This window comes from Taudactylus pleione, unplaced genomic scaffold (genome assembly GCF_031769625.1).
Source record: "Taudactylus pleione unplaced genomic scaffold, aTauple2 ptg000281l, whole genome shotgun sequence".
Taxonomy (NCBI): Eukaryota; Metazoa; Chordata; class Amphibia; order Anura; family Myobatrachidae; genus Taudactylus; species Taudactylus pleione.
This window is the reverse complement of record NW_028284683.1, coordinates 1,088,499-1,110,333: the sequence shown is the minus strand read 5'-3', so window position 1 is coordinate 1,110,333 and position 21,835 is coordinate 1,088,499. Positions and strand designations below refer to the sequence as shown.

The 21,835-nt window shown below is 49.9% G+C and overlaps 1 protein-coding gene across 1 annotated transcript in view; it reads right to left on the bottom strand.

The window, feature by feature from the left end:
* The window catches only part of TWF2 (twinfilin actin binding protein 2), a 95,246-nt gene that overhangs the window by 6,534 nt on the left and 66,877 nt on the right, over positions 1-21,835 (bottom strand). The window contains exon 8 of the mRNA XM_088482039.1: positions 671-792. Coding sequence (XP_088338165.1) covers positions 671-792 — 122 coding nt within the window. The remainder of the gene's footprint in view (positions 1-670; positions 793-21,835) is intronic.

Below are 21,835 nucleotides of genomic sequence, written 5' to 3'. Positions count from 1 at the left end.
ACAATTATTCAGTGCACTGCTTAGATATCAGCTGATAAATGAGACCATTCTCTTTTATAAATTAAACAGATAATCTCATTTATTTCATTTACCCCTTCGACTCAAGAGTTCAATTGAATTAACCCTTATATACCTATGAAGACTGAATAATAATATAGACACACAGCGGGGTTATACACTTTTTTTATTTCACATTTTCAATACTTTTTGTCACTACTCTACTATAAGACAAAACATTTTAACCTTTATTTCGCTGGCCGCTGTCCCAAAGATAGGAATACTCTAAAACTGTCCCTAATAAATGTTAAGTTTTTATCAAAATATATTTAATTTTCTGCGCCTTCCTGAGAGAGATAACTTTCTGCTGCTTGCAATATTGGTCTACATAAGTGTAAGCGGCCTGTGTACTTGGTAATACCAAGCTCACCCGCCAACAATGCTTAGCGGTGGAAGCCACCATTCAGTGGTCTGCACCAATAGCGATGGTAATACACATAGGAGGCACCGTACATTAGGTCAACACCTCATAATAAAGTACCTCTCATGGCTCAGTAAGGTCACCGGTTGCTAGTGACCTGATTCATATTGGTGTCACAGCACGCAGGTGACTGTGCGGGACTACCGACAACGTCAGGGTGACCAGAGGGAAGAACTACGGTGGGGACGTTACCTTCTTTGCAATGTCCAGCTGGAAATCCTGCTCCACAGATTCCAGAAGCCGGTTCTTGCAGCTTGAATACAGCATGCGCTCTTTTATACCGCACTTGTAGCCCGGCATGGAGTAAATGAAGACTGGAAAGGAGGAGAATCAGTCATTACACACAGCACAATAATAGGATAACCCAGCGCGTACAAAAGTCCATCTAAAGGATCTACTATAAATATACATGCACTTTGGACACACAGACCAACCGCAGCCTGCAGACCCCCACGGAGAATGGTTAGGGGAGAGCTTTGTGCATAGCACAGCCTCCCCAGTCAGGTGCCGGGCTTCTAGTCATTGACGGCAGAAAGCCGGACTGCGGTACGCTGTTCTGGTGAGAGCCGAAGAACAATGTCCTCCGGGGATTGGCCGCGCTGTGGTGTAGAGGACTCCAGCTGAGGCACCCACCAAACGGAGAGTGATAGATCAGCCAGCCTATGAGAACTTACTGTGCCGACCTCTACTCATGCCTATTACATACCCTGAGAGAGGCCAGGCTCAGTAGTAATACACACACTCCATACAGTGCTGTATAAAGACCGGTCATCCATGTAACATTACTATTGTGTCCTGGAACCTTTAAGGGCTGCTGCCTTCAACATACAGTATAGAAATGTATAATTCCGCGATCTTGCCCCAAATGGTCCTATAAAGACTGTCTGCACCCACATTATATATATATATATATATATATATATATATATATATATATATATATATATATATATATATATATATATTTTTTTTTTTTTTCAATTCAATAGACTTAGCTCGTCTGTGCTTCACAGAACTCCAATCAGTCACATTGTATCTATATTATATTGTTTAAATGGTTTTGATACAATGTCTATGGTGATGTTTAATAAGTTGTGAAGGGTAAGGGATAATAATAATAATAATAATAATTATAATTAGTGATGTAGATGTACAACGCGTATTATAAGGTTGAGAATTTTTATTCTGATTTTTAAGCTTTTTTTAATGAAATAAACTGAGATATTATTAAATCACTGGTTTTACAAAAACAGGATTTTGGTACTTACCGATAAATCCCTTTCTCCGATTCCACAGGGGACACTGGAGTTCAAGACAGTGGGGTATAGACGGTGGTAGAGTAGAGCCTGGCACTTTAAATAATTTAGAAGTGTGACTGGCTCCTCCCCCTCTATGCCCCATCAGCCCCAGTTTAAGAACTGAGCCCGAGAGGAGACGGAGGACAACAGGAAAACGAGGAGAAGGAGAAGACCACAGAACGGAACAATACCGACTGAAGGAAAACAGAGGAAACCACTGCAGGGAACACATGCAGTCACACAACTATATAAAGACCCACAACAGGCAGGTACGCCGCGCCGGGCGGGCGTCCAGTGTCCCCTGTAGAATCGGAGAAAGGGATTTATCGGTAAGTACCAAAATCCTGTTTTCTCCTTCATCCACTAGGGGACACTGGAGTTCAAGACAGTGGGGACGTCCCAAAGCCAACCTCCCGGGTGGGAAGCGCGGAGAACATGCCGACCCTTCGGCCAACCGAACAGGGACCGCATAGAACCGGAGGTTCAACGGAAGGCAAGAGCTGAGAATCAAGTGTCGTGAGCCAGGAGACAAACAGAACTCCGTGCGGAACAGACACAGAATACCACAACGTACAGTAGTCGAATGGAATAAGCGGCTAGCGAGAAAACACCCTCAGATGAGAAGCATCAGAACACTGTAAACTCAGCTGAAAACAGACCAAGCCATACTGTTGGGAGAAGAGAACTCCTACCCGAATCCATAGGAGAAGGGCAGTAACCCGAGAAGAAACCTCAAGGAAACCGTACCAGAGTCGGAAACAGGAAGCTGCCACATTTTGCAGATAGCAGAATACCAGCACTGCTGGACATAACTCATATAGATAGAAGTATAACGATACCAATCTACAAAAACAGAGAGTCCACAGACTCCTCACAAAGAGTATACAGGGAGGTAAAAGTCAAGGCCGCACAGTCGCCCTGAACCCTTCTGGAAGTCCAAGTACTACAAAGTTGTTAACCAGCGGAAGGATGAGACCATAGAAATCTCCAAAGAGAGGAGATCACCCTGGCCATGAGGCGGCTTCGAGAGGATTGAGATTACAATACCTTTCAGAGGGTCAGACCGCAGTACAACCCATGCTGAGAACAGGAATAAACCAGCAACTGAAACCCTGACGCTAAAGAGAAACAACGGACAACTTCCAACATGATGGAAGTGCATAGGCAGTAGTAACTGCTGGCCTGAACATAGCATGAGAAAAACCAGGAAGATACCAGTCAGGTACCTGTCAGTATGATAAAAATATCAACAGCTACTGAACAGGAAACCCACCAGGCCCCCTGAGTGGAACATAGTGACTGTCACACTTCTATGTAAAGATGTGCAGTAGCCCAGAGATGTGCTTTGGTCCATAACGCCAACAGATTCTAGTAGAATTGGTTCTCAATGTTGTAACTATGCACCCACACTCCAGGAAAATTCTAAAGTGTAGAGCCAACTGATTAAAAGAGCGGATGGCTGCTAGGAGGCAGTAAGGGAGAAGAACTCTATGTATGTCAGTTTACATGAAATAGGAGCCTCTACCGAGGCATTAGTGGGTAAGCTCTCACCTGTGAGCGACCAGAAGCCCTCTGGCCGAAATGTAGAATGTCACTGACCTGTTCTATCGCAAAGCAACCCGCCACATTAGGAATAGAGAGTAGCTTCAGTGGGCTAAGACCAATGGTCTACAGCACATACTTCAGTCTGGAGATGTGCAGTAGAAAATACTGTGGAAACTAGCAAAATGTTAGTGGAGACAAGAAGGTCGTAAAACAGGACTCTATACCTGAGCCTGTTCCATTAGAGACGTGTATCTGTAGATTATACTTATACCCCAAAAACGGTCTGCTAGTTTAAGTATCCTTACACCAATATTTACAATGTGTATTATGCCCACCAATCTAATATAACCCAGGTCTGTCCCTGCCTAAATCGGTAGGTGGCCCTAGGCCTTCAAGATATGAATTGTACCTAAGGGCCCTTTAGACTCATTCTATTGAGATATGTGACAATAATATGGAGTACAGGAATCGATACTGAGAAGGGTACCTGTATTTAGACATAGAACTCGTTAGTTATCCCAAGCAAAGAAGGGAGTGATAACCCCAGTAGGGTTAAACAGAAAACAGGTTTTTGTTTCCCAATTATTAGGAAATATACAAAGAATGGGCGTCTTACAAGCTTGCTACCAAGTGCATCACTGTAATGATAATAGGTCCCCCGAAACGGGGCGCCATAGATATAGACTGACATGAACCGAGCTATATAAGTATATATCCTTATATACATGTGACATGTCTAGGGTCCATGCTAGAAGCAATGCCTTAGGGAATTGTGACTATCACTATGTAAGCTGCAGCACATGACTTTAGATTATAGAGCCACCATATAATATGTATGGATATAGCCTACAGCTTCTGGTAATCCCAGGCGGCTTCCCATGCGTGGTATTATAGGTAACCTAATGCTTGTGGAAGTATAGGCCTCCTACACATATACATGTATATACACACACAACCCAATCCCCCGGGAGAGATTGTGTTAAGCGGAGTTATTGTACCAACTTCCGCATCAGGAGTCCAGCCTCCAATCGCAGCCTTCTATCAATATGCTAGGTATCCGACATAAAACTGATAAGAACAGATCCTACCCCTGCTCTTATGGGAAGGATAAGAAGCGATATCCATATAGGCATACGCATACCTACATACAAATTTAGTAGGTAACGATAATATTGTAAAACTAGAACATGAACAAAAATTAAAGCCATGGAAGGAACTCCAAGGACAAATTTCACTCCAGCATGTATATGTTTCTACTACAGGGCTAGTATAAAATACAATATACATTATATATATACACACACACATATATACATACCATACCCGTGGCTTACCCCCCCGCAGGGGGACTGCTCATGTACCGCGTGTGGCCGTCACTCAGCTACTGCGCAGGGACAGGATATGGTAGCTGCGTGCTGTCCCAGACTGGTTTCGATCCTGGGACCCTTCTGTTACAGGTGTACTCGCCTTAGCAGGTGAGCCCTTTTAGCGCCAGATTAACCCACTTTTCGAAGTGGGAATCAAAAAGACTACCTCAGTGCTGTGAGGCCGTAATGCCAACAACTACACCAGCCGCACGTTACTAACCTCTTCCTGTATGTGCTGCCGAAGGGAACACATGAGATATAAATAGATGCACATATGCATACCTTCTAAGGTAAGCACAGAAAACTGGTGAAAGGTTTTAAGACCAGCCTATAATGTAGTATATGTGCTGCCACATATATGCATGGGAAGTCTCTTTAAGGCGAGCCCATGTGAGGCATAAGCCTGGGGATGGGACGCCAAAGTGTGCTAACCCTGGGTGAAGGGTATGCTATAACCATAAGTTCTGGCAGCAGCACCAGAACAGTAGAGCTAGTACACCATGAGGCTATGATACTTCACAGGCTGAGATATCAAGCCATTAGATTAAGCTAGGCGCCCTTTGTTAAAGAACGAAGGGAAGCCTGCCAAGCGGCGCTGCATTGGCGGGACTGTCTCGCCAACCCCTCGCTTCTAGCTGTGATGCATCGATTGAACTGGCCTCTTTCAGAACCGCCTAACGTGGTGTTATGTGCAAAAGGGAATTGGGCTAGTGCCCATACAGCTAGCAACCAGCTATCCACTGTAGCTAGCACTAAACTCCTATTATACAAGGACAGGGCCTCCCCTACCTTTTGCGCTGAAGCACTCCCAGTGTGGTAGTCGTAAGAGACCCACGCTAAAGCACTCCCTGCTGCAGGTAGTGCACTGAGCTATACTGCTTGTGTGCAGGCAGTAACTACAGTCCTTAAAAGGGAAGCAGGGGGGCTGTTTGTTCATGAATACCGCGCTGTGCGTGTGCAAACTGCTACACTCCAGTTAGCACAGCGCTGCTAGCCCCCTTAATAGTATAAAGCGGTGATGCTGTCCTGCTGTGACAGGAGTGTGATGGTCATACAGCGCTGCATCGTGGAGCCGCATTGTGCTGGTATAACGTAAGGCTATTAGCCCTATGTTATAGCTAACAGGGAAGCCTGCTCAGCCCAGCCAGGAGCTGCGGGACGCAGCATCTCCTCCTGAGATTTAGATGAGGAGCGTTGCTAATTGTTAAGATGAGCCTAAGCAAAAACAGTGCTGCCTGCACCGGGAGAACATACAAACTCCACACAGCAAGAGCCGTGGAGAGATCCGAGCCCTGCGCTGATACTTATTTGTAGCTAGCACTTAAAAGCACTCCCTCCTACTTCTACTTTTGTGCTAGCAGCACTCCCAGCGTGGGAGGGGGAGGGAGTCGCATTAATTAACCCTGTTGCAGGAGTTAGGAGGCAGCCGCGCTCATTCAGGCGCTGGTCTGCACTGCACTGCATCTTTAACCAGCGGTAGGCAGTGGTGGCTGCCCCGCTGGTTGGGCTGTTGCGTGCTCGCAATTAGGGCCGCGAAGGGGGCGTGGCTTTGCCCCGAGTGCGGCCGCCATTTTAATACTGGGGGGCTACTGCTGCCTGCTTTTGACGCGGCAGGATGCCCTCCCAGGTACCTCTGTGGTCCCTTCACGGGGGGACTAATGCCGAGTATGTCTGCGCAGCCGCGCTAACGGACCGGCAGACCGCGCTGCTCTCAGATGAGGGCTTAGAGCACGAGCCCGACTACAGATGGCGCGGCTCTTATTAGACGCGGCAGGATGTATGACGCCCTATCAGTGTGTGCGCGCACGTGCACTGTAAGGCTCGCCTCTGCCCACTTACTAGGAAAAAGTGGGCTGGGCGTAATGTAGGGAAGACATCCTTCCTCCCGGCCCTTCTGAGCGGGGTACGGGAGCATCAGCAGACACATCTATAAGGCTGGGCCCTTGTCTCAATAAGGGAAGCCTCTATACGCGGGTACTCCTACACCAAGGATCGTGCTGCTTGTCAGCGCTGCCTCATGTAGAGGGACTCGTCTGGTCTCCTGAAGCCCGCCATTACACTACCAATGGCAGATGGCAGGACCTCCCCTGTGCTACACTATTTAGTGAGCAGCGGTGCGGCGTCTGTCATTTGTGTGATCTTACTCACACCGCCCAGCGTTTCTACTCCCATATAGAGAAGGGAGGAACAGGCGTCTCAGTGACAGTCACGGAATCACTGCCGCTTAACACGCACTTGCAGGGGCCCGCGCTCCATCCCCTCGTTAATAGGAGGGGGATGGCTAGGTATAAGCCAGAGACCCGGACGCTGACTGTCGAGTGCAGCGGCAGGTCTCGTCAGCAGCTCCGACACTACCACTTTCACTGGCAGGGGGAAGGAGCCGTGTGTGACAGCCATGCAGTGTGCGCTGTCCCTGAGCCCAGCGTTTTGGCCCACCACTCCAGCTAGTCAGGAGTAGTGGGATATACTTACGGACTGCTGCGGCCGGGTTGCTGGGCAGGGGGGCAAATGAGGAAACCCGGACACGAACCGGTTTCAGTTGTGGCGGGTCCTCATGGAGTCCGATGACTCTGTTTAAAGTCCCCCCTCAGGGTCACCGGACACAGACTGCAGTAGCCGTGTGGTGCCCTCCCGGCGGCTCCCACGTAGCAGGCAGACTACCACAGTAAGCAGCCTGCCTGTCCTCAGCTTGTTAAATAAAAATAAAAAATAAAAATTAAAAATTATATGAGAAAGGCTGGAGACAGCCTCATGTGCGACCGGCTCTCTCGGGCACATTCTAAAAACTGGGGCTGATGGGGCATAGAGGGGGAGGAGCCAGTCACACTTCTAAATTATTTAAAGTGCCAGGCTCTACTCTACCACCGTCTATACCCCACTGTCTTGAACTCCAGTGTCCCCTAGTGGATGAAGGAGAAACATCAAAGTCAGCGCAGCACTGCGCACATCGCAGGTTTACGAAGGGAGACGTATGTAGCTCAATGTGTCAGGTCGCCAATTCGCTGGAGACCTAAGTCTGAATCCCGTCGGTTCCTTGTGCATTGAGAAATAACTTTGTCTCTTTTTCCCAGTTGGACCGTAATATGCTGAACTCTGCCGTGACACCCTTTGTATACCGGCATGGAAGACAGACTAGGTCTATATAACTAATCTTAGGTGCAGCATCAGCACCACTCATAGGGGAATGGTGACCTGGTAATAAGGGTCTCTGCAGAAGAGGGGGCTTCTATTACCCAGCATGTACACACAGGTGTAGCATCAGCACCACTCATAGGGGAATGGTGACCTGGTAATAAGGGTCTCTGCAGAAGAGGGGGCTTCTATTACCCAGCATGTACACACAGGTGCATCAGTCATAGGGGAATGGTGACCTGGTAATAAGGGTCTCTCCAGAAGAGGGGGCTTATATTACCCAGCATGTACCCAGCATCAGTCATAGGGGAATGGTGACCAGGTAATAAGGGTCTCTGCAGAAGAGGGGGCTTCTATTACCCAGCATGTACACACAGGTGCAGCATCAGCACCACTCATAGGGGAATGGTGACCTGGTAATAAGGGTCTCTGCAGAAGAGGGGGCTTCTATTACCCAGCATGTACCCAGCATCAGCATCAGTCATAGGGGAATGGTGACCAGGTAATAAGGGTCTCTGCAGAAGAGGGGGCTTCTATTACCCAGAATGTACACACAGGTGCAGCATCAGCACCACTCATAGGGGAATGGTGACCTGGTAATAAGGGTCTCTGCAGAAGAGGGGGCTTCTATTACCCAGCATGTACACACAGGTGCAGCATCAGCACCACTCATAGGGGAATGGTGTCCTGGTAATAAGGGTCTCTGCAGAAGAGGGGGCTTCTATTACCCAGCATGTACACACAGGTGCAGCATCAGCACCACTCATAGGGGAATGGTGACCTGGTAATAAGGGTCTCTGCAGAAGAGGGGGCTTCTATTACCCAGCATGTACACACAGGTGCAGCATCAGCACCACTCATAGGGGAATGGTGTCCTGGTAATAAGGGTCTCTGCAGAAGAGGGGGCTTCTATTACCCAGCATGTACACACAGGTGCAGCATCAGCACCACTCATAGGGGAATGGTGACCTGGTAATAAGGGTCTCTGCAGAAGAGGGGGCTTCTATTACCCAGCATGTACCCAGCATTAGCACCACTCATAGGGGAATGGTGACCTGGTAATAAGGGTCTCTGCAGAAGAGGGGGCTTCTATTACCCAGCATGTACCTAGCATCAGCACCACTCATAGGGGAATGGTGACCTGGTAATAAGGGTCTCTGCAGAAGAGGGGGCTTCTATTACCCAGCATGTACCCAGCATCAGCACCAGTCATAGGGGAATGGTGACGTGGTAATAAGGGTCTCTGCAGAAGAGAGGGCATCTATTACCCAGCATGTACACACAGGTGCAGCATCAGCATCACTCATAGGGGAATGGTGACCTGGTAATAAGGGTCTCTGCAGAAGAGGGGGCTTCTATTACTCAGCATGTACCCACAGGTACAGCATCAGCATCAGTCATAGGGGAATGGTGACCTGGTAATAAGGGTCTCTGCAGAAGAGGGGGCTTCTATTACCCAGCATGTACCCACAGGTACAGCATCACTCATAGGGGAATGGTGACCTGGTAATAAGGGTCTCTGCAGAAGAGGGGCTCCTATTACCCAGCATGTACACACAGGTGCAGCATCAGCACCACTCATAGGGGAATGGTGACCTGGTAATAAGTGTCTCTGCAGAAGAGGGGGCTTCTATTACCCAGCATGTACACACAGGTGCACACCACTCATAGGGGAATGGTGACCTGGTAATAAGGGTCTCTGCAGAAGAGGGGGCTTCTATTACCCAGCATGTACACACAGGTGCAGCATCAGCACCACTCATAGGGGAATGGTGACCTGGTAATAAGGGTCTCTGCAGAAGAGGGGGCTTCTATTACCCAGCATGTACACACAGGTGCAGCATCAGCACCACTCATAGGGGAATGGTGACCTGGTAATAAGGGTCTCTGCAGAAGAGGGGCTTCTATTACCCAGCATGTACCCAGCATCAGCACCACTCATAGGGGAATGGTGACCTGGTAATAAGGGTCTCTGCAGAAGAGGGGGCTTCTATTACCCAGCATGTACCCAGCATCAGCACCACTCATAGGGGAATGGTGACCTGGTAATAAGGGTCTCTGCAGAAGAGGGGGCTTCTATTACCCAGCATGTACCCAGCATCAGCACCACTCATAGGGGAATGGTGACCTGGTAATAAGGGTCTCTGCAGAAGAGAGGGCATCTATTACCCAGCATGTACACACAGGTACAGCATCAGCACCACTCATAGGGGAATGGTGACCTGGTAATAAGGGTCTCTGCAGAAGAGGGGCTTCTATTACCCAGCATGTACCCAGTATCAGCATCACTCATAGGGGAATGGTGACCTGGTAATAAGGGTCTCTGCAGAAGAGGGGGCTTCTATTACCCAGCATGTACACACAGGTGCAGCATCAGCACCACTAATAGGGGAATGGTGACCTGGTAATAAGGGTCTCTGCAGAAGAGGGGGCTTCTATTACCCAGCATGTACACACAGGTGCAGCATCAGTCATAGGGGAATGGTGACCTGGTAATAAGGGTCTCTGCAGAAGAGGGGGCTTCTATTACCCAGCATCAGCACCACTCATAGGGGAGAGGTGACCTGGTAATAAGGGTCTCTGCAGAAGAGGGGGCTTCTATTACCCAGCATGTACACACAGGTGCAGCATCAGCACCACTCATTGGGGAATGGTGACCTGGTAATAAGGGTCTCTGCAGAAGAGGGGGCTTCTATTACCCAGCATGTACACACAGGTGCAGCATCAGTCATAGGGGAATGGTGACCTGGTAATAAGGGTCTCTGCAGAAGAGGGGGCTTCTATTACCCAGCATGTACACACAGGTGCAGCATCAGCACCACTCATAGGGGAATGGTGACCTGGTAATAAAGGTCTCTGCAGAAGAGGGGGCTTCTATTACCCAGCATGTACCCAGCATCAGCACCACTCATAGGGGAATGGTGACCTGGTAATAAGGGTCTCTGCAAAAGAGGGGGCTTCTATTACCCAGCATGTACACACAGGTGCAGCATCAACACCACTCATAGGGGAATGGTGACCTGGTAATAAGGGTCTCTGCAGAAGAGGGGGCTTCTATTACCCAGCATGTACACACAGGTGCAGCATCAGTCATAGGGGAATGGTGACCTGGTAATAAGGGTCTCTGCAGAAGAGGGGGCTTCTATTACCCAGCATGTACACACAGGTACAGCATCAGCACCACTCATAGGGGAATGGTGACCTGGTAATAAGGGTCTCTGCAGAAGAGGGGGCTTCTATTACCCAGCATGTACACACAGGTGCAGCATCAGTCATAGGGGAATGGTGACCTGGTAATAAGGGTCTCTGCAGAAGAGGGGGCTTCTATTACCCAGCATGTACACACAGGTGCAGCATCAGCACCACTCATAGGGGAATGGTGACCTGGTAATAAGGGTCTCTGCAGAAGAGGGGGCTTCTATTACCCAGCATGTACACACAGGTGCAGCATCAGCACCACTCATTGGGGAATGGTGACCTGGTAATAAGGGTCTCTGCAGAAGAGGGGGCTTCTATTACCCAGCATGTACACACAGGTGCAGCATCAGTCATAGGGGAATGGTGACCTGGTAATAAGGGTCTCTGCAGAAGAGGGGGCTTCTATTACCCAGCATGTACACACAGGTGCAGCATCAGCACCACTCATAGGGGAATGGTGACCTGGTAATAAAGGTCTCTGCAGAAGAGGGGGCTTCTATTACCCAGCATGTACCCAGCATCAGCACCACTCATAGGGGAATGGTGACCTGGTAATAAGGGTCTCTGCAAAAGAGGGGGCTTCTATTACCCAGCATGTACACACAGGTGCAGCATCAACACCACTCATAGGGGAATGGTGACCTGGTAATAAGGGTCTCTGCAGAAGAGGGGGCTTCTATTACCCAGCATGTACACACAGGTGCAGCATCAGTCATAGGGGAATGGTGACCTGGTAATAAGGGTCTCTGCAGAAGAGGGGGCTTCTATTACCCAGCATGTACACACAGGTACAGCATCAGCACCACTCATAGGGGAATGGTGACCTGGTAATAAGGGTCTCTGCAGAAGAGGGGGCTTCTATTACCCAGCATGTACACACAGGTGCAGCATCAGTCATAGGGGAATGGTGACCTGGTAATAAGGGTCTCTGCAGAAGAGGGGGCTTCTATTACCCAGCATGTACACACAGGTGCAGCATCAGCACCACTCATAGGGGAATGGTGACCTGGTAATAAGGGTCTCTGCAGAAGAGGGGGCTTCTATTACCCAGCATGTACACACAGGTGCAGCATCAGTCATAGGGTAATGGTGACCTGGTAATAAGGGTCTCTGCAGAAGAGGGGGCTTCTATTACCCAGCATGTACACACAGGTGCAGCATCAGTCATAGGGGAATGGTGACCTGGTAATAAGGGTCTCTGCAGAAGAGGGGGCTTCTATTACCCAGCATGTACACACAGGTGCAGCATCAGCACCACTCATAGGGGAATGGTGACCTGGTAATAAGGGTCTCTGCAGAAGAGGGGGCTTCTATTACCCAGCATGTACACACAGGTGCAGCATCAGTCATAGGGGAATGGTGACCTGGTAATAAGGGTCTCTGCAGAAGAGGGGGCTTCTATTACCCAGCATGTACACACAGGTGCAGCATCAGCACCACTCATAGGGGAATGGTGACCTGGTAATAAGGGTCTCTGCAGAAGAGGGGCTTCTATTACCCAGCATGTACACACAGGTGCAGCATCAGTCATAGGGGAATGGTGACCTGGTAATAAGGGTCTCTGCAGAAGAGGGGGCTTCTATTACCCAGCATGTACACACAGGTGCAGCATCAGCACCACTCATAGGGGAATGGTGACCTGGTAATAAGGGTCTCTGCAGAAGAGGGGGCTTCTATTACCCAGCATATACCCAGCATCAGTCATAGGGGAATGGTGACCAGGTAATAAGGGTCTCTGCAGAAGAGGGGGCTTCTATTAACCAGCATATACCCAGCATCAGTCATAGGGGAATGGTGACCAGGTAATAAGGGTCTCTGCAGAAGAGGGGGCTTCTATTAACCAGCATGTACACACAGGTGCAGCAGCAGCACCACTCATAGGGGAATGGTGACCTGGTAATAAGGGTCTCTGCAGAAGAGGGGGCTTCTATTACCCAGCATGTACACACAGGTGCAGCATCAGCACCACTCATAGGGGAATGGTGACCTGGTAATAAGGGTCTCTGCAGAAGAGGGGGCTTCTATTACCCAGCATGTACACACAGGTGCAGCATCAGCACCACTCATAGGGGAATGGTGACTTGGTAATAAGGGTCTCTGCAGAAGAGGGGCTTCTATTACCCAGCATGTACCCAGCATCAGCACCACTCATAGGGGAATGGTGACCTGGTAATAAGGGTCTCTGCAGAAGAGGGGGCTTCTATTACCCAGCATGTACCCAGCATCAGCACCACTCATAGGGGAATGGTGACCTGGTAATAAGGGTCTCTGCAGAAGAGGGGGCTTCTATTACCCAGCATGTACACACAGGTGCAGCATCAGCACCACTCATAGGGGAATGGTGACCTGGTAATAAGGGTCTCTGCAGAAGAGGGGCTTCTATTACCCAGCATGTACACACAGGTACAGCATCAGCATCACTCATAGGGGAATGGTGACCTGGTAATAAGGGTCTCTGCAGAAGAGGGGGCTTCTATTACTCAGCATGTACACACAGGTGCAGCATCAGCACCACTCATAGGGGAATGGTGACCTGGTAATAAGTGTCTCTGCAGAAGAGGGGGCTTCTATTACCCAGCATGTACACACAGGTGCACACCACTCATAGGGGAATGGTGACCTGGTAATAAGGGTCTCTGCAGAAGAGGGGGCTTCTATTACCCAGCATGTACACACAGGTGCAGCATCAGCACCACTCATAGGGGAATGGTGACCTGGTAATAAGGGTCTCTACAGAAGAGAGGGCTTCTATTACCCAGCATGTACCCAGCATCAGCACCACTCATAGGGGAATGGTGACCTGGTAATAAGGGTCTCTGCAGAAGAGAGGGCATCTATTACCCAGCATGTACACACAGGTACAGCATCAGCACCACTCATAGGGGAATGGTGACCAGGTAATAAGGGTCTCTGCAGAAGAGGGGCTTCTATTACCCAGCATGTACCCAGTATCAGCATCACTCATAGGGGAATGGTGACCTGGTAATAAGGGTCTCTGCAGAAGAGGGGGCTTCTATTACCCAGCATGTACACACAGGTGCAGCATCAGCACCACTCATAGGGGAATGGTGACCTGGTAATAAGGGTCTCTGCAGAAGAGGGGGCTTCTATTACCCAGCATGTACACACAGGTGCAGCATCAGTCATAGGGGAATGGTGACCTGGTAATAAGGGTCTCTGCAGAAGAGGGGGCTTCTATTACCCAGCATCAGCACCACTCATAGGGGAGAGGTGACCTGGTAATAAGGGTCTCTGCAGAAGAGGGGGCTTCTATTACCCAGCATGTACACACAGGTGCAGCATCAGCACCACTCATTGGGGAATGGTGACCTGGTAATAAGGGTCTCTGCAGAAGAGGGGGCTTCTATTACCCAGCATGTACACACAGGTGCAGCATCAGTCATAGGGGAATGGTGACCTGGTAATAAGGGTCTCTGCAGAAGAGGGGGCTTCTATTACCCAGCATGTACACACAGGTGCAGCATCAGCACCACTCATAGGGGAATGGTGACCTGGTAATAAAGGTCTCTGCAGAAGAGGGGGCTTCTATTACCCAGCATCAGCACCACTCATAGGGGAATGGTGACCTGGTAATAAGGGTCTCTGCAAAAGAGGGGGCTTCTATTACCCAGCATGTACACACAGGTGCAGCATCAGCACCACTCATAGGGGAATGGTGACCTGGTAATAAGGGTCTCTGCAGAAGAGGGGGCTTCTATTACCCAGCATGTACACACAGGTGCAGCATCAGTCATAGGGGAATGGTGACCTGGTAATAAGGGTCTCTGCAGAAGAGGGGGCTTCTATTACCCAGCATGCACACACAGGTACAGCATCAGCACCACTCATAGGGGAATGGTGACCTGGTAATAAGGGTCTCTGCAGAAGAGGGGGCTTCTATTACCCACCATGTACATACAGGTGCAGCATCAGTCATAGGGGAATAGTGACCTGGTAATAAGGGTCTCTGCAGAAGAGGGGGCTTCTATTACCCAGCATGTACACACAGGTGCAGCATCAGCACCACTCATAGGGGAATGGTGACCTGGTAATAAGGGTCTCTGCAGAAGAGGGGGCTTCTATTACCCAGCATGTACACACAGGTGCAGCATCAGTCATAGGGGAATGGTGACCTGGTAATAAGGGTCTCTGCAGAAGAGGGGGCTTCTATTACCCAGCATGTACACACAGGTGCAGCATCAGCACCACTCATAGGGGAATGGTGACCTGGTAATAAGGGTCTCTGCAGAAGAGGGGCTTCTATTACCCAGCATGTACACACAGGTGCAGCATCAGTCATAGGGGAATGGTGACCTGGTAATAAGGGTCTCTGCAGAAGAGTGGGCTTCTATTACCCAGCATGTACACACAGGTGCAGCATCAACACCACTCATAGGGGAATGGTGACCTGGTAATAAGGGTCTCTGCAGAAGAGGGGGCTTCTATTACCCAGCATATACCCAGCATCAGCATCAGTCATAGGGGAATGGTGACCAGGTAATAAGGGTCTCTGCAGAAGAGGGGGCTTCTATTACCCAGCATGTACACACAGGTGCAGCATCAGCACCACTCATAGGGGAATGGTGACCTGGTAATAAGGGTCTCTGCAGAAGAGGGGGCTTCTATTACCCATATGTACACACAGGTGCAGCATCAGCACCACTCATAGGGGAATGGTGACCTGGTAATAAGGGTCTCTGCAGAAGAGGGGGCTTCTATTACCCAGCATGTACACACAGGTGCAGCATCAGCACCACTCATAGGGGAATGGTGACCTGGTAATAAGGGTCTCTGCAGAAGAGGGGCTTCTATTACCCAGCATGTACCCACAGGTGCAGCATCAGCACCACTCATAGGGGAATGGTGACCTGGTAATAAGGGTCTCTGCAGAAGAGGGGGCTTCTATTACCCAGCATGTACACACAGGTGCAGCATCAGCACCACTCATAGGGGAATGGTGACCTGGTAATAAGGGTCTCTGCAGAAGAGGGGCTTCTATTACCCAGCATCAGCACCACTCATAGGGGAATGGTGACCTGGTAATAAGGGTCTCTGCAGAAGAGGGGGCTTCTATTACCCAGCATGTACCCAGCATCAGCACCACTCATAGGGGAATGGTGACCTGGTAATAAGGGTCTCTGCAGAAGAGGGGGCTTCTATTACCCAGCATGTACCCAGCATCAGCACCACTCATAGGGGAATGGTGACCTGGTAATAAGGGTCTCTGCAGAAGAGGGGGCTTCTATTACCCAGCATGTACACACAGGTGCAGCATCAGCACCACTCATAGGGGAATGGTGACCTGGTAATAAGGGTCTCTGCAGAAGAGGGGCTTCTATTACCCAGCATGTACACACAGGTACAGCATCAGCATCACTCATAGGGGAATGGTGACCTGGTAATAAGGGTCTCTGCAGAAGAGGGGGCTTCTATTACTCAGCATGTACCCACAGGTACAGCATCAGCATCAGTCATAGGGGAATGGTGACCTGGTAATAAGGGTCTCTGCAGAAGAGGGGGCTTCTATAACCCAGCATGTACACGCATGTACCCAGCATCAGCACCACTCATAGGGGAATGGTGACCTGGTAATAAGGGTCTCTGCAGAAGAGGGGGCATCTATTACCCAGCATGTACACACAGGTACAGCATCACTCATAGGGGAATGGTGACGTGGTAATAAGGGTCTCTGCAGAAGAGGGGGCTTCTATTACCCAGCATGTACCCACAGGTACAGCATCAGCATCAGTCATAGGGGAATGGTGACCTAGTAATAAGGGTCTCTGCAGAAGAGGGGGCTTCTATTACCCAGCATGTACACATAGGTGCAGCATCAGCACCACTCATAGGGGAATGGTGACCTGGTAATAAGGGTCTCTGCAGAAGAGGGGGCTTCTATTACCCAGCATGTACCCACAGGTGCAGCATCAGCACCACTCATAGGGGAATGGTGACCTGGTAATAAGGGTCTCTGCAGAAGAGGGGGCTTCTATTACCCAGCATGTACACACAGGTGCAGCATCAGCACCACTCATAGGGGAATGGTGACCTGGTAATAAGGGTCTCTGCAGAAGAGGGGGCTTCTATTACCCAGCATGTACCCAGCATCAGCACCACTCATAGGGGAATGGGGACCTGGTAATAAGGGTCTCTGCAGAAGAGGGGGCTTCTATTACCCAGCATGTACACACAGGTGCAGCATCAGCACCACTAATAGGGGAATGGTGACCTGGTAATAAGGGTCTCTGCAGAAGAGGGGGCTTCTATTACCCAGCATGTACCCACAGGTACAGCATCAGCATCAGTCATAGGGGAATGGTGACAAGGTAATAAGGGTCTCTGCAGAAGAGGGGGCTTCTATTACCCAGCATGTACACACAGGTGTAGCATCAGCACCACTCATAGGGGAATGGTGACAAGGTAATAAGGATCTCTACAGAAGAGGGGGCTTCTATTACCCAGCATCAGCATCACTCATAGGGGAATGGTGACCTGGTAATAAGGGTCTCTGCAGAAGAGGGGGCTTCTATTACCCAGCATGTACACACAGGTGCAGCATCAGCACCACTCATAGGGGAATGGTGACCTGGTAATAAGGGTCTCTGTAGAAGAGGGGCTTCTATTACCCAGCATGTACCCAGCATCAGCACCACTCATAGGGGAATGGTGACCTGGTAATAAGGGTCTCTGCAGAAGAGGGGGCTTCTATTACCCAGCATGTACCCACAGGTACAGCATCAGTCATAGGGGAATGGTGACCTGGTAATAAGGGTCTCTGCAGAAGAGGGGGCTTCTATTACCCAGCATGTACACACAGGTGCAGCATCAGCACCACTCATAGGGGAATGGTGACCTGGTAATAAGGGTCTCTGCAGAAGAGGGGGCTTCTATTACCCAGCATGTACACACAGGTGCAGCACCACTCATAGGGGAATGGTGACCTGGTAATAAGGGTCTCTGCAGAAGAGGGGCTTCTATTACACAGCATGTACACACAGGTGCAGCATCAGCACCACTCATAGGGGAATGGTGACCTGGTAATAAGGGTCTCTGCAGAAGAGGGGGCTTCTATTACCCAGCATGTACACACAGGTGCAGCATCAGCACCACTCATAGGGGAATGGTGACCTGGTAATAAGGGTATCTGCAGAAGAGGGGGCTTCTATTACCCAGCATGTACACACATGTACCCAGCATCAGCACCACTTATAGGGGAATGGTGACCTGGTAATAAGGGTCTCTGCAGAAGAGGGGGCATCTATTACCCAGCATGTACACACAGGTACAGCATCACTCATAGGGGAATGGTGACGTGGTAATAAGGGTCTCTGCAGAAGAGGGGGCTTCTATTACCCAGCATGTACCCACAGGTACAGCATCAGCATCAGTCATAGGGGAATGGTGACCTGGTAATAAGGGTCTCTGCAGAAGAGGGGGCTTCTATTACCCAGCATGTACCCACAGGTGCAGCGTCAGCACCACTCATAGGGGAATGGTGACCTGGTAATAAGGGTCTCTGCAGAAGAGGGGGCTTCTATTACCCAGCATGTACACACAGGTGCAGCATCAGCACCACTCATAGGGGAATGGTGACCTGGTAATAAGGGTCTCTGCAGAAGTGGGGGCTTCTATTACCCAGCATGTACCCAACATCAGCACCACTCATAGGGGAATGGGCACGGTAATAACGGTCTCTGCAGAAGAGGGGGCTTCTATTACCCAGCATGTACACACAGGTGCAGCATCAGCACCACTCATAGGGGAATGGTGACCTGGTAATAAGGGTCTCTGCAGAAGAGGGGGCTTCTATTACCCAGCATGTACCCACAGGTACAGCATCAGTCATAGGGGAATGGTGACCTGGAAATAAGGGTCTCTGCAGAAGAGGGGGGCTTCTATTACCCAGCATGTACACACAGGTGCAGCATCAGTCATAGGGGAATGGTGACCTGGTAATAAGGGTCTCTGCAGAAGAGGGGGCTTCTATTACCCAGCATGTACACACAGGTGTAGCATCAGCACCACTCATAGGGGAATGGTGACCTGGTAATAAGGGTCTCTACAGAAGAGGGGGCTTCTATTACCCAGCATCAGCATCACTCATAGGGGAATGGTGACCTGGTAATAAGGGTCTCTGCAGAAGAGGGGGCTTCTATTACCCAGCATGTACACACAGGTGCAGCATCAGCACCACTCATAGGGGAATGGTGACCTGGTAATAAGGGTCTCTGCAGAAGAGGGGGCTTCTATTACCCAGCATGTACCCAGCATCAGCACCTCTCATAGGGGAATGGTGACCTGGTAATAAGGGTCTCTGCAGAAGAGGGGGCTTCTATTACCCAGCATGTACACACAGGTGCAGCACCACTCATAGGGGAATGGTGACCTGGTAATAAGGGTCTCTGCAGAAGAGGGGGCTTCTATTACCCAGCATGTACCCACAGGTACAGCATCAGTCATAGGGGAATGGTGACCTGGTAATAAGGGTCTCTGCAGAAGAGGGGGCTTCTATTACCCAGCATGTACACACAGGTGCAGCATCAGCACCACTCATAGGGGAATGGTGACCTGGTAATAAGGGTCTCTGCAGAAGAGGGGCTTCTATTACCCAGCATGTACACACAGGTGCAGCACCACTAATAAGGGAATGGTGACCTGGTAATAAGGGTCTCTGCAGAAGAGGGGGCTTCTATTACCGAGCATGTACACACAGGTGCAGCATCAGTCATAGGGGAATGGTGACCTGGTAATAAGGGTCTCTACAGAAGAGGGGGCTTCTATTACCCAGCATGTACCCAGCATCAGCACCACTCATAGGGGAATGGTGACCTGGTAATAAGGGTCTCTACAGAAGAGGGGGCTTCTATTACCCAGCATCAGCATCACTCATAGGGGAATGGTGACCTGGAAATAAGGGTCTCTGCAGAAGAGGGGGGCTTCTATTACCCAGCATGTACACACAGGTGCAGCATCAGTCATAGGGGAATGGTGACCTGGTAATAAGGGTCTCTGCAGAAGAGGGGGCTTCTATTACCCAGCATGTACACACAGGTGTAGCATCAGCACCACTCATAGGGGAATGGTGACCTGGTAATAAGGGTCTCTACAGAAGAGGGGGCTTCTATTACCCAGCATCAGCATCACTCATAGGGGAATGGTGACCTGGTAATAAGGGTCTCTGCAGAAGAGTGGGCTTCTATTACCCAGCATGTACACACAGGTGCAGCATCAACACCACTCATAGGGGAATGGTGACCTGGTAATAAGGGTCTCTGCAGAAGAGGGGGCTTCTATTACCCAGCATATACCCAGCATCAGCATCAGTCATAGGGGAATGGTGACCAGGTAATAAGGGTCTCTGCAGAAGAGGGGGCTTCTATTACCCAGCATGTACACACAGGTGCAGCATCAGCACCACTCATAGGGGAATGGTGACCTGGTAATAAGGGTCTCTGCAGAAGAGGGGGCTTCTATTACCCATATGTACACACAGGTGCAGCATCAGCACCACTCATAGGGGAATGGTGACCTGGTAATAAGGGTCTCTGCAGAAGAGGGGGCTTCTATTACCCAGCATGTACACACAGGTGCAGCATCAGCACCACTCATAGGGGAATGGTGACCTGGTAATAAGGGTCTCTGCAGAAGAGGGGGCTTCTATTACCCAGCATGTACCCACAGGTACAGCATCAGCATCAGTCATAGGGGAATGGTGACAAGGTAATAAGGGTCTCTGCAGAAGAGGGGGCTTCTATTACCCAGCATGTACACACAGGTGTAGCATCAGCACCACTCATAGGGGAATGGTGACAAGGTAATAAGGATCTCTACAGAAGAGGGGGCTTCTATTACCCAGCATCAGCATCACTCATAGGGGAATGGTGACCTGGTAATAAGGGTCTCTGCAGAAGAGGGGGCTTCTATTACCCAGCATGTACACACAGGTGCAGCATCAGTCATAGGGGAATGGTGACCTGGTAATAAGGGTCTCTGCAGAAGAGGGGGCTCTATTACCCAGCATCAGCACCACTCATAGGGGAGAGGTGACCTGGTAATAAGGGTCTCTGCAGAAGAGGGGGCTTCTATTACCCAGCATGTACACACAGGTGCAGCATCAGCACCACTCATTGGGGAATGGTGACCTGGTAATAAGGGTCTCTGCAGAAGAGGGGGCTTCTATTACCCAGCATGTACACACAGGTGCAGCATCAGTCATAGGGGAATGGTGACCTGGTAATAAGGGTCTCTGCAGAAGAGGGGGCTTCTATTACCCAGCATGTACACACAGGTGCAGCATCAGCACCACTCATAGGGGAATGGTGACCTGGTAATAAAGGTCTCTGCAGAAGAGGGGGCTTCTATTACCCAGCATGTACCCAGCATCAGCACCACTCATAGGGGAATGGTGACCTGGTAATAAGGGTCTCTGCAAAAGAGGGGGCCTCTATTACCCAGCATGTACACACAGGTGCAGCATCAGCACCACTCATAGGGGAATGGTGACCTGGTAATAAGGGTCTCTGCAGAAGAGGGGGCTTCTATTACCCAGCATGTACACACAGGTACAGCATCAGTCATAGGGGAATGGTGACCTGGTAATAAGGGTCTCTGCAGAAGAGGGGGCTTCTATTACCAAGCATGTACACACAGGTACAGCATCAGCACCACTCATAGGGGAATGGTGACCTGGTAATAAGGGTCTCTGCAGAAGAGGGGGCTTCTATTACCCAGCATGTACACACAGGTGCAGCATCAGTCATAGGGGAATGGTGACCTGGTAATAAGGGTCTCTGCAGAAGAGGGGGCTTCTATTACCC